This window comes from Hyla sarda, chromosome 3 (assembly GCF_029499605.1).
Source record: "Hyla sarda isolate aHylSar1 chromosome 3, aHylSar1.hap1, whole genome shotgun sequence".
Taxonomy (NCBI): domain Eukaryota; kingdom Metazoa; phylum Chordata; class Amphibia; order Anura; family Hylidae; genus Hyla; species Hyla sarda.
In genome coordinates, this window is record NC_079191.1 from 177,540,862 (window position 1) to 177,554,297 (window position 13,436).

General features: G+C 40.2%; 1 protein-coding gene across 6 annotated transcripts in view; it reads right to left on the minus strand.

Moving 5' to 3' along the window:
- Positions 1-4,836: 4,836 nt before the first annotated feature.
- Positions 4,837-13,436, minus strand: part of CAPN10 (calpain 10) — a 38,069-nt gene continuing 29,469 nt past the window's right edge. For all 6 annotated transcript variants that reach the window (XM_056565593.1, XM_056565590.1, XM_056565592.1 and 3 more), the window contains exons 10-13: positions 11,982-12,231; positions 6,485-6,672; positions 5,477-5,522; positions 4,837-5,139 (exon numbers count right to left, since the gene is read on the minus strand). In XM_056565593.1, the coding sequence (XP_056421568.1) occupies positions 5,113-5,139; positions 5,477-5,522; positions 6,485-6,672; positions 11,982-12,231 (511 nt within the window). In that variant the 3' untranslated portion in view covers positions 4,837-5,112. The remainder of the gene's footprint in view (positions 5,140-5,476; positions 5,523-6,484; positions 6,673-11,981; positions 12,232-13,436) is intronic.

Sequence of the window (13,436 nt, forward strand, 5' to 3'; positions counted from 1 at the left end):
TAACACCCGCCTTTTTTTTTTTCTCTCTCCTCTCCTTTTCTTTTCTCTCTCTTCCAGAGGATCAGGACAAATAATATACCCAGCTTCATATCTTCATCCAGCTTTTCTCTTGCTACCATGGAGAAATGAGATCTGATGCCACTGCAGCTCTTTCTATAGGCCCAAGTGTTCCATGATCAACGGTGATGTCACAAAGAAATGCTTGATTTACCAGTCCTATATTGAACCCCTCTTACTTCCTGCATAATCTAGCCTGATGCTATGGTGTGCCAACCCCAAAACTATCTTCAGCACCCTGAATATTTAGTTTAAAAAATATTGCATACATTACATAAAAATAATAACCCTAATCATATTAGGCATCCACATGTCTGGAACAACCTACCTGAAAAATAATATTCTGACATATTACATGTGACAAATGCATGGACTAAATAAAAAACATAAAAATACTATTAAAAAAATTGTATATACAGTCTGCAAAATTATCTTTTAATAAAATTAACAGGAAGCTGTATGTACTCTAAAACTGCACAAAAAATAAATACACTTTCTGATGCACAAAACAAGGCCTAAAGCCACAGCTATTAAAGAAGTAGTTTTGGTAGCTCAAATGCAAACCCGTACAAACTGGTAATTATTTTTATTTTGTAGAGAATAACTGTATGTATAGAAAGCGCTGTTTATAGAGTTAAATGTATAGTGTATTACACATTATGTGTAAGTGGCGCAAGTTTACTGAAGTGCAGCTGCCTGTGACAATATATCTTTGCATATGCTATGTCCTAGGCTGTGTCAATGTTAACTGGGAACCCATGCAACTTCTGCAAGCCAGTAAGATTTTTGTATATCGGCTATCTGATATTTGACAATCTGTGACTAAAGGATTGATTTATATGCTGTGTGCCAGTAAATTCGGACAGGTGTGATACTGTGCAAGGTCTTGTGACTCATCACCCACTATTGTAGATATGTACAGTATAGACAGTCCAACTAGTGTCAGTCTGTCTTTCTCTCTCTCCCCCTCCCCCCAAAGTGTGCCGATTTAAGGTGATGTCCAGCATTAACATTTTCAAAGTTGATTGCAGCATCTAACTTGTGTGTTAAAAAGCATTGCTGGTTTCTTTCAAATGGTCTCCCTCTGTTTTTAAATACTTAGAGATTCATATTACCTCCAGTTACTGTTCTCTTTACTCCACTAACTACCACCCGCTTTTTCGGGAACTTCGTGCCCTCCTGGAGAAGTGGCGTACAGAGTACATTTCCTTTTTTGGGCGTATAGCGGTGGTTAAAATGATAATTCTTCCGAAACTCTTATTTTTTCGAAACGTTGCAGATGCGGGTGCCATTGTCTGTCCTTCGTTCCTTTCAATCGGCCGTTTTTCGTTTCATCTGGGATGTGAAGAGGCATCACTTGCCTAGGACTGTTATGATGGCTAGTGAGTCGGGGGGAGGTTTGGCGGTCCCAAGTACTATTGGGCTGCCCACTTGCGCCATCTGGCTGGATGGCTAGCCACTTTGGCTAGCCACTGTTCACCCCAACACTCTCCACTGTCTCCCTCCCCCCCTGCTGGGTCCCATGACTTTCTCTAAGTACGTGTGGGGCTACTGTTCTGTGAAATTTAAACTGTTTTCCCCCTGCGTTCTTTCCTCTATCATCCTGATTTTCCTTCTGGACTGTCTTCTACTATGGTGCGGGAATGGGGATCTAGAGGTCTTTTCTGTTGGGCGGATGTAGTGGACCCTCTCTCTCGTTCTCTTCAGCCCTTTGACCAATTGGTGGTTCGATGGGATCTCCCCTCCTCTGAGCGCTTTCACTACCTTCAGTTGCGGCATTATATGTCGTCCTCAATTTGTTCCACAGTGGTTTCTCTGCCTACTGAATTTGAAAGACTATGCCAAGGTGGGCCTCAGGCGAGGGGACTCTTCTCTGACATTTACTCCCTGCTTCTTCACTCACCTGGAGGGACCCCTCCTTCTCACCGGTACATGGGTCACTGGGAGGCTGCTCTCAACACTACTATCACCCTTCCTCAGTGGCAGGTTATCTGGGAGAGGGCTTCTAAGGCATCAATATGTACGGCTTATAAAGAAACCCAATATAAAGTTAATTATGGGCTGGTACCACACTCCTGAATTGTTGAATAAGCTGAACCCGGATATCCCCCCTGGTGGTGTGGGACTGGGTACCTTGTTTCATATCTTTTGGTCCTACCCGCTTTTGTCGGAGTACTGGATTAGGGTTCAGAGGTTGCTGGGTGAAGTTTTGGGTGTCTTGATTTCCTTGGACCCCCTTGTCTACCTCCTCCATCTTTCTCACCCTTCCTTATCTAAAAACCTTTTAAACTTTTTCAACATATTAGCTTAGCTACCAAGACCCTTGTAGCCAAATATTGGAAGAACACTCTCCCTCCCTCTGAATCAGTCCTATTAGCTCGTATTAGAGAGATCCGCTCTCTGGAATACCTGACGGCCTCCCTCAATAACTCCATTCCCTTATTCCTGTCGGTCTGGGAGCCTTGGGATCGTTTCACTGATAGACATCTCTCTCCTTCCTTATTTTTCCCTCCCTATTTCTTCTTCTTCTCTCTCCCCTTCCCTCCCCATCTTCTGAGGTTGTTGTGTGTTTGTCTTGTGTGTCTACTGTTCATTTCACCTCCTCGGTTTGTGGATTTTGTCAATTATGTACTCAAGAATGACTTAGCATGGAAACACGCTGCTTTGGGCTGTTTAGTGGCTACTGCGGTTGTCCTTGGCATACGACATTGGGGTACTTGAGGCCTCCGTGAATATCAAAGCCTTTATTGTCCTGCATAGGCCTTACTTACTACTAGCCTTATGACCCCTGTATGATAATTGCGCTGGGGTTCCGGCCCTTGTGATTCCATTGTACTCTGCAGTTTGTGTTGGGCTATGGCCCTTGTATTATTATACTATTGTTTTGTTTTTTTCATGTTTCTGGATGTATGTTTTTGAAAAAACTTTAATAAAAATTACAGTTATTAAACAAAAAAAACATTGCTGGTTATCTCAGGGGACCTGATCAGGACAACAATGGCAAAATCACCTGTAATCACCCAGAGCAACCACTTGATTCCACTTAGTGTATAAATATCACAATTGCGATATTTATACACTAGCTGATGACTACATGCTAAGTGGAATCAAGTGGTTGCTCTGGGTGCTCACAGGTGGCATGTGAAAGTGCTGAAAATTGATTGTGGAAGTACGGTTGCCTTGGGTGATTGCATAAACCTAAGCAACAATAAGATAGAGATGTGTGCTGCTATATATTGAAGCTGTGTGTGCGGAGTCAGCTGCTGCTTTGTGAGCGATACAACATATATGGACTTGTCCTTGTAACAAATAGTGCATATACATGGAGATACTCTGAGAAAATAACTGAATGCTACGATCAAGTGTGAGATACATTTAATTCCAATGTGAACTGTTGTTACGTAGAGACCTCTGATGTCACTAATTGGAACAGGTGTGGGCCCACTACCTTTGAGCGGAAAACTGTTCAGTGACTGTTCTACAAAATAACTAAATACAAGAGAGATACAGAGTGTCTGCATGTTGTATAATAGGACTTGCTATGTGTTGACAATTTGAATCAAAAATATGGAATAGCTGTGCACATGGTGTTTAATGGGTCGGAATGCTCACAGTGTGTGACTCGTGCAATTGTCAGTTTATTTGGCCGTAAATGGTCAACATCTGATAACGCAGTTGAATTGCACTGTGTGTACTGGACCAATTGACAGTGTGCACAAGGAACTATATGCAAATTTTTGATTAGATGCAGTAGCTATAGTTGTCAGTGAGGAGTTATCACGCATGGGACACACCGCTGTGTGTGCATGGTGATGACCCCTTATCTGTGCACTTCTATATATTGTACTATCCCACATGCATAATATTTAGTAGGGATAGATGTTTGTATATGCACTTTAATACTCTTATATTTGTGGTTGCGGCCTTTTTTGTGTATTTTTAATAGTATTTTACTTGATTTATTAAAAGTTATATTTTAGGGTTCCCTTCTTGGTCATAATTTCTCTATATGAGAGAGAGAGAAATTATGACCAAGAAGGGAACCTTAAAATATAACCATATATATCTATATCTTCAACCGATATCGTTTGGTTAGGGCCGATAACTTATACCGGAATATCTGTATAAGTTATCGCCTATTTATCCCCCCACGACACCGGGGGTCCTCCTGAGTCCTATCACCGCCACCGCGACAGCTCCACCCCCCCCCCCCCACCGCCGCACCCCCCACCACCACGGCCCCATTGCCTCCCCCATCCCCGGTTTTATAATTACCTGTTCCCGGAGTCCACTCTACATCTGGCTCCGGTGGCGTCCTCATGAGCTGTCACTGTGCGCACTGACAGTGAAGTCGCGTCACTCGTCGTAGCGCAGGACGCAGAAGGAGCCAGAAGTAGCGTGGACCCCGGGAACAGCTAATTATAAAACCGGGAATGGGGGAGGCAATGGGGCTGGGGCGGTGCGACGGGTCGGGACTTGGGGGGGGATTGGTGGGGACGCGGTGCGGGCGGCGGGGCATTATCGGATTATCGGCAAGTTAATTGCCCATACCGATAATGCCCAAAATCGTGATTATCGGCCAAACCGATAATCGGTCGATCCCTGAGATATATATGTGTGTGTATATATAATATATATATATATATATATATATATATATATATAAAAAAATATACACACACACATTATTTTGTAGCACTGCATCAAAGTAGGGTCTTGAATCATATTGAATCTACCAAGTGAAAGATAACAGACCAGACAGAAAAATAAAGCTTAATTTACTGTATGATCACAGTACACATTTACTACATTCAAAATATAAAAACACAGGGACAAGCAAAATTCATTTTCAATCATTTTCAATAGCAGCTTAGGTTTTAGATTATAGTTGGCAGTCTCAAGTTCTACTTCAGTGACAAACATGCTATGTGATTAGTTTAATACCCTGTTTGTCAGTTTACAAAAGGTTTCCAGAAAAGTCTGTAAAACGTAAGTACAAATTTTTTTTGGTCATCTTATTAAGAAAGAGCGTAAAACATCCTAAAATGGCCTTTTCTACTTCATGAGTGATATAACTGAAACCTAGAAATCGAAAGACAAAAACAAAAAATATTCAACTTGTTGCTTGTGTATATTCGAACAATATTAGGCTATGTTCACACACACTAAAATAAACAAAAAAAAAAAAAAGATATGTATTCAGTATGCACACTGTTTAGGAAAAGAGAAAAAGCCTGTAATTCCAACACTAGAATTACAGTATACTTTATTTTTATTTTATTTTTATAAACTGTGTGCTCTGACGGCTGCCAGTCCATAGACATTAATATATTAAACATATTAGATAAAAATAAATAAATAAAGCCAAGACTTTATAAAGCATAAGGTCCAGCACAAATGTACGCAATGAATTACTGACCTCTTTTAAGATCTTCCCCAGGGTCTCTTCGCTTTTTATAGGTTTCCTGTGCAAACAAAGTAGTTACAAGTAAAGAAAAATTGATTTTAATAGGTAAATAAAATGTAACACCTAACTGGCCCATGATGTTTGTTTTCATCTAGCGACATTAAGGCTACGGCCCCTTGTAGCGCAAACACAGCGTATTTCACACTGCACAGCAGAAAATACGCTGCACATTCTGCACTAAGCATGCACACAGGGCTAGCCGACGGCAAGCCTGTGACACACGGCCCCGCCCCCAAACCTCACTGAACACAAAGGGCTGAAGCTGGCTAGCCCTGTGTGTATGCTCAGTGCAGAATACACAGCATATTTCGTGAAATACGCTGCCTTAGTGCTACGTGGGACCATAGCCTAAGAGTGTATGGAGCAAGCTCAGGTCCCGAGCTTTCAGCAGCTAAGGCCTGCTGCTAATAGCTGGCATGGACCAATCTCCGTTTAATAAAAAATAAATAAATTAAGATTTAAAAATATCACCCCATTTTTCAAACAAAAACAAACATATTGGGTATCAACGCGTGTGTAAATGTCTGAAATATTATGCTATCAAAACCGCACACTGCATGGTGCAAAACTAAATAAAAAGTGATCTATGCCAAAATGGATGATAAAAACTAAAGAAAGAATGAGCCCACAGGCAGCACTGTAGACCGGAAAGTAAAGTGATAAAGTTAAGAAAATTGTGTTTTAAATATTTTATTTTAATTAAAGTTTTAGAACAATGAAAACTATACAAATTGGGTATGATTGCAAATAATGCACAAATATATTATTTATTTAATGTTTATCAGTATATTTTATAGTAAAATGAACAAAATACAAAATGGTTAAAAAAGCCCCTGGTGTGAACATTTATTTTCATTACATCATTTCCCTCTCTATACACTTCCCTATATAATTTTCTCTATTTTGAAATAATAAAAATAAAAAATAGAGAAAAATGTGACACGCATACTGCATACTTACCTCTCAGTCTTGGTAGAGATGAAAATTGAGAATTTGCACTCCTGGTCAGGAAGGTAAGTGGAAGGCACAACAATATATTGTCCAGAGGCGAGAATACAGGTTTTTGACACTTCCAAGGAATAACTATGTGGAATACAACTGGCACATGGTTCTTGTGATAATAGACAGAGGCTGCCATCAGCTGGTGCCTAAGACAAATAAAAAATAAAATCATATATTTAGACACATTTAAAATACCTAAATCAATACAGAAGTGGTTGTCCCCAGTGCAAAACTTGCAACAGAGCACCTCCCCTACCATCCTGTTTATAATAAGGGTGTTCTTCTGTTAAATTCTTCAGAAGACTACTGATTGTCACCCTTTTTGTATGTGAATGAAACACATAGGGATCATTTTTTTCTTTTTTAACCTGCATCAAACATGCATAGCATGACATATGATGAAAGTTCTCCAGTAGACCATAAAGGCACAAAGTCATAAAATCACAGAAGTAGTATTTGTAATATAAGGGAAGAGGGCAGGACAGAGCAGAACATTAATAGTGACGTAAAAGCTGACAGTAGAAAATGAGTCACATCCTATCCTTCATACCTTTTAAAATTGATTAGGGCATTTCCTTTTCTTAAAGATCACCTGCTCAAAAGGGAATAACAGTATTCACCAAAGATTGCTATAGGAAAGAAAAGATGGCTGCGTGTCCATACATCTTCTTGGTCAAAAAGAGTATTTTACTAAGAAAAACCCTCACATGATGTTGCCTTGTCTCCTCAGACAGGACTCCAAAGTGACAGACCAGACGATCAAGCTGAACAGTGACAGATAGCAGGGCAAATAGAAAATCAACAATTTCTTGCCAAAAGTATTGTATATATAGGCACGTTTAGATCATATGCCAGAAATCTGATATAGTACAATGTCATGTAATACAGTCATGGCTGTAAATGTTGGCACCTTTGAAATTTTTCTAGAAAATGAAGTATTTCTCACAGAAAAGGATTGCAGTAACACGTTTTGCTATACACATGTTTATTCCCTTTGTGTGTATTGGAACTAAACCAAAAAAGGGAGGAAAAAAAGCAAATTGCACATAATGTCACACCAAACTCCAAAAATAGGGCTGGACAAAATTAATGGCACCCTTAACTTAATATTTGGTTGCACACCCTTTGGAAAAAAATAACTGAAATCAGTCGCTTCCTATAACCATCAATAAGCTTCTTACACCTCTCAGCCGGAATGTTGGACCACTCTTCCTTTGCAAACTGCTCCAGGTCTCTCTTATTGGAAGGTGCCTTTTCCCAACAGCAATCTCTCCACAGGTGTTCAATGGGATTTAGATCTGGACTCATTGCTGGCCACTTCAGAACTTGCCATCCATTTCTGGGTGCTTTTTGACATATATTTGGGGTCATTGGGGGACATGTATCAGTATTTGTGTATGGTAGAAGCATTTTACCCCTTTTCCTGAATTCTAAGTTATGTGCAGAAGTGCTAAATTTATCAATTAAGTGCAATGAGCTTCATAAATTGCAGGTAAATCACCTCAATCCACTCTTTGGAAATTAGAATAGATTATTTAGAGCATCTTGCTACGTTAAGTCCAAGATGGCTTATATTTGCGCAAAAAAAAACATCTCTTGCGGCAAAATTTTTGGTGTAAAGGAAAAGTACGCAGTTAATAAATCCATGTGTACTATAGATGTCACTCCAAGATACCCCGATTTAGGCACATCTGGAGGACATGCTCTACCAAAACGTGCGCAAAAAAATGCACAAAAAAAGGGCTTGCGCAAAATTTTGTGCAAAAAAATACACACAGAACAGGGGTAAAATCTTTGATACATGTCCCCCATTGTCCTGCTGGAAAACCCAAGTTCATGGGCACAAACCCAGCTTTTTGACACTGGGCTGTACAGTGGGACCCAAAATCTGTTGGTAATCCTCAGATTTCATGATGCCTTACACACATTCAAGGCACCCAGTGGCAGCAAAAACAACCCCAAAATCATCACTGAACCTCCACCATATTTCACTTTTGTTCTTTTCTTTGTAGGCCTCATTACATTTTCGGTAAACAGTAGAATGATGTGGTTTACCAAAAAGCTCTATCTTGGTCTCATTTGTCCACAAGATGTTTTCCCAGAAGTATTTTAACTCACTCAAGTCTTGCTTTTTATGTCTGTCAGCAGTGGGTCCTCCTGGGTCTCCTGCAATAGCGATTCATTTCATTCAAATGTCGACTGATATTCAAGCTGTACTGCAGACTCAGTGCATCAGTGTAAGGGAAATTGTTTGGGGCTGCTTATCCACCATGCGGACTATCCTGCTTTGACACCTGTCATCAAGTTTTCTCTTATGTCCACGCTCAGGGAGATTAGCTACAGTGCCATGGGTTGCAAGCTTCTTGATAATGTTGCGCACTGTGGACAAAGGCAAATATAGATCTCTGGAGATGGACTTGTAACATTGAGATTGTTGATATTTTTCCACAATTTTGGTTCTCAAGTCCTCAGACCGTTCTCTTCTCTTTCTGTTGTCAATGCTTAGTGTGGCACACACAGACACACAATGCAAATACTAAGTGAATGTCTCTCCTTTTTATATGCTTTCAGGTGTGATTTTTATATTGCCCACACCTGTTACTTGCCTCAGGCGAGTTTAAAGGAGCATTGCTTGCTTGAAACAATCTTATTTATCCACAATTTTGAAAGGGTGCCAATAATTTTTTCAAGCTCATTTTTGGAGTTTGGTGTGACATTATGTCCAATTTGCTTTTTTTTCCCTCACTTTTTTTGGTTTAGTTCCAATACACACAAAGGGAATAAACATGTGTTACTGCAATCCTTTTCTGTGAGAAATACTTCTTTTTCTTGAAAATTTCAGAGGTGCCAACATTTACGGCCACTACTGTATAAGCCAACTGGACTGATTTAACTAGTGTATGATTTGGTTTATTATTTGCAGCAGGACATACAATGTCAGACCAGTTCTCATTGGTGATAAAGGGAATAAATTCCTTCTAATACTTTATATCGACAGAAACCAGGGAAACTTTGGCCAAGTTAACTGAGTGTATAGAACGAGTACAATTCCTCTTGGCCCTTGAGACCAGAGAATCCTAATCTGTGGATAATCAGAGATAGGTAGCCTAGGAGAAGTAAACTGAATGTGACAAGGCAAAGTCATTCTGCAATTGTGTAAAGGACTTTTAAAAATTATCCTTATATATACACACATCCCCAAGCAGGACAACCCAATGGACAATCCAGAATGTCTGATCTATCACAGAAGTTAAATAAACCAATTGTGGGTTATTCCATAAGGAGAGGTCGGCCTTAAATGGGCAAATACACATATACAAACTTTTGATATGCGACAGAGCATTAAAAAATAAAAACTAAATAGAATTTTAGTTTTTTAAATATATTTACCTATATCCATGTCACTAAGGATCCTTGTTCCGGCATGGATGAGGTCCTCTTCATTGGCCGCGCCATCTGCGTTCCAGAAAAAATCCAGGAAATGCAGGTGGACCATGCAAAAGAAGCAGTGCTCTGATTGGTGCTCCAAGATGTCAATCAGTCTGCCCATAGAGCGCACATTAGAGCCCTGCTTCTTCTGCATTGAGGGGGAGGGCTGACGTTCCATGACCAAGTGTAGGGGCATATCATTCCTTCTAAAGGAAATTCCCCCTCCTCCTTTGTGGATTGCAGGGTTCCAAGTGCCAGAAGAAGACCAAAGAAATAATTTGGACTAAGGACATGGCTTACTGGAACCATGTCCTGAGACCAAAATAAACTTATTTGGTTCAGATGGTGTCAGGCATGCGTGGAAGCAAAAAATGAGAAGTACCTACAGTCAAGCATGGTGGTGGGAGTGTCATGGTCTGGGGCTGCATGAGTGCTGCTGGCATCGAGGAGCTACAGTTCATTGAGGGAACACACACACACACACAATATTAACACTTTGGGCCCAATTTGGTCATTTCCACTTAGGGGTGTAATTACTTTTGTTGCCAAGGTTTAGACATTAATGGTTGTGTGTTGAGTTATTCTAAGAGGACACAACATTAAACACTGTTATACAGGCTGCACACTCACTACATTACATTGTCGTAGAGTGTCATTTCTTTAGTGTTGTCACAGAAAATATAGAATAAAATATTTACAAAAAATGTGAGGAGTATACTCACTTATGTGAGCTACTGTAGATATTTAGGTGTATGATCATTTTAATGAAATTCACCTAGCCAGAGACTGCTAAAGGAAGGGCACTTTGTAACATAGGGGGATACAGAATAGGAAAGGCAAGGCCATCATGAATGTCCATATGTACAATTAAACTTGTTATTTCAACTGTTCTACTACTGGCAAACCACAGAGGGTGGAGGATCCAGGCTCTGCTAACAGCGGCATGTAAGCCTATATTATTTAATTCATACAGAGGCTAGAAAAGTCTCTGAAATTATCAAAAAGCTGAATGGCATGAGGAAGGGTATTGGAAGGGTCAGACACAAACAGAACCTTATAATTGGCATATAACCCTAACCTGTCTTCTCTCCCCCCCTGAAGGCATATCTTTATAATAAGAATCCAGGACCAGCAGTTCCACCACCACCACCACCACCACAGGAAGTAACGACAGTGGGCGACCCTGGTGTTTTACCCTGCCAAGCAAAGAGTTGTCAGAGGACGTCATTGACCTGTACTCTCGCTCTAGGAAACATGTATTACATAGTGAGTCACTTAATGAAATTGGGGCCAAACCCGAAAGATCTAAGTATGTCTAGCAAATAAATCCATTCAATGGAATCAAAAGTTTTGGCCACGTCTAAAGAGGCAAGAGGCCCGTCATTGCCCAGGGCCACACCTGCCTTTATGGCAACCTGAACCCTCCTGATGTTCTCTGACATAGATTTGCTGGGCATGGAATTAGTCTAGTCAATAGAGAGTATGATGCGGTTCAGCCTACTGGAAAAAATGTTGTTCAATAATTATAGTCCCCATTGAGTAACTTATAGGGACCTATACGATCCACAGTCTACAGGGTCTTTATCAGGTTTTCCTATCACCACAAAATTAGCATCATACATGGAGGCAGGTAAAGTGTCAGAACTAAATGTCTCATAATACATAGATTTCAAGTAAGAAGTCACAATAAAGGGAGTAGGGCCCAGTAACTTCCCATTAGCTACATCTTCCATAAGTGGGGAGTCTAAGAGTGCAACAGATGCAGCAGCTAGCATAGGAAATTGTATAGCATTCAAATAATGACCCAGATCCTTACCACTATAGATCAGGGACCACATTTTTTATTAACAGAAAGGACATGTGTGAGCATCATACTTCTTTATTGTACATATATGTCCCTGGAAAAGCCCTTTGATGTTCCAAAAGTGCACAGGGCAAAATAATTATTAATTTGTCATTAATATTGTCAATTATGAATACTTAAGTCCACATATTAGTTTATAGTACAGCAAAATAAATGACTCACCAAGTAAACATGAAAACCAATGGCATGGCACAGAGTCTGCTGATTGTGCTGGCGAAGTGTCACCTTTACCAGCTGTGAATTAGTGGGCACACAAAAAGGAATGGCTGGGTTAAGGTGGTAAGATGGAAAGTTCCTGCTGCCTCCTGCACTGTTGTTCTTCTTCCACTGCCCTTTAAGCTCCAGTGTTTCCCATATGCCAGGAATCACATCCTCACTTGCCCTCTCCACAGGCTTATTGGAGGTTATTTCACTAAATCAGGAGAGAAAAACATAGAATTTAGTGGCTGAAGGAAAAACCATACTATAGACACTGCAAGATTGCTGCCAATCCCATTAAAGGGGTACTCCGGTGGAAAACTTTTTTATTTTATTTTTTTAAATCAACTGGTGCCAGAAAGTTAAACAGATTTGTAAATGACTTCTATTAAAAAAAAATCTTTACCCTTCCAGTACATTTTAGCAGCTGTATGCCACAGAGGAAATTCTTTTCTTTTTGAATTTCTTTTTTGTCTTGTCCACAGTGCTCTCTGCTGACACCTGATGCTCGTATCAGGAACTGTCCCGAGCAGGAGAAATTCCCCATTGTAAACCTATACTGCTCTGGACAGTTCCTGACACTGACAGAGGTGTCAGCAGAGAGCACTGTGGACAAGACAAAAAAAATTCAAAAAGAAAATAATTTCCTCTGTAGCATACAGCTGCTAAAAAGTACTGGAAGGGTAAAGATTTTTTAATAGAAGTAATTTACAAATCTTAGAAAAAGAGACAAAAATACCCAGACCTCAAGGAAGGTAAAGACTTTTTGTCTCTTGAGGTCTGGGTATTTTTGTCTCTTTTTCTAATATTTATTATTGGCACCATAGGTATAGGTGCATTACCCATTTGTCCTCGGTTGGTGATATAATTGTGAGCTGCACATATTTCTTCCTCTTTAATTTACAAATCTGTTTAACTTTCCCTTTTAAGATTAAGAAAAAAAATTATACTGGACAACCACTTTCATTTAAATATAAAAAAAAATATAGTTAGCTTTACTTCTAAACAATTTTAAAGGGTAGCTCCCACCAAGTACTATATAATCTAATATGTCCCTACCTAGTAGTAATCTAGCCCTAACCCCCTACCTGGCTTCAAACATTTTTAAATTGCTTTAATAGAGCAGATTTAATGCTTCTAAATCTGCTCTATAAAGCAGGGCAGGAAGCAGCACTTCCCAACAGGCGCAACGTCACTGACGCCTTGCTGGGCGCTTGCTTCCGCCCTCACATCGTCTATGCAGTGCTATGGGAGCGCGCATAGATGATCGGCCAATAGCACGGAAGGCAGCTCTGGGGTCCCCTCCTCACTGTTTAGCTGTACATGTGCTATCCATGGAGGAGGAGTAGAGGAGCATCGCCGGCCTGCCGTGCACGTTGAAAAACTACAACTTCCAGTATGCCCATACAGCTGTCATGG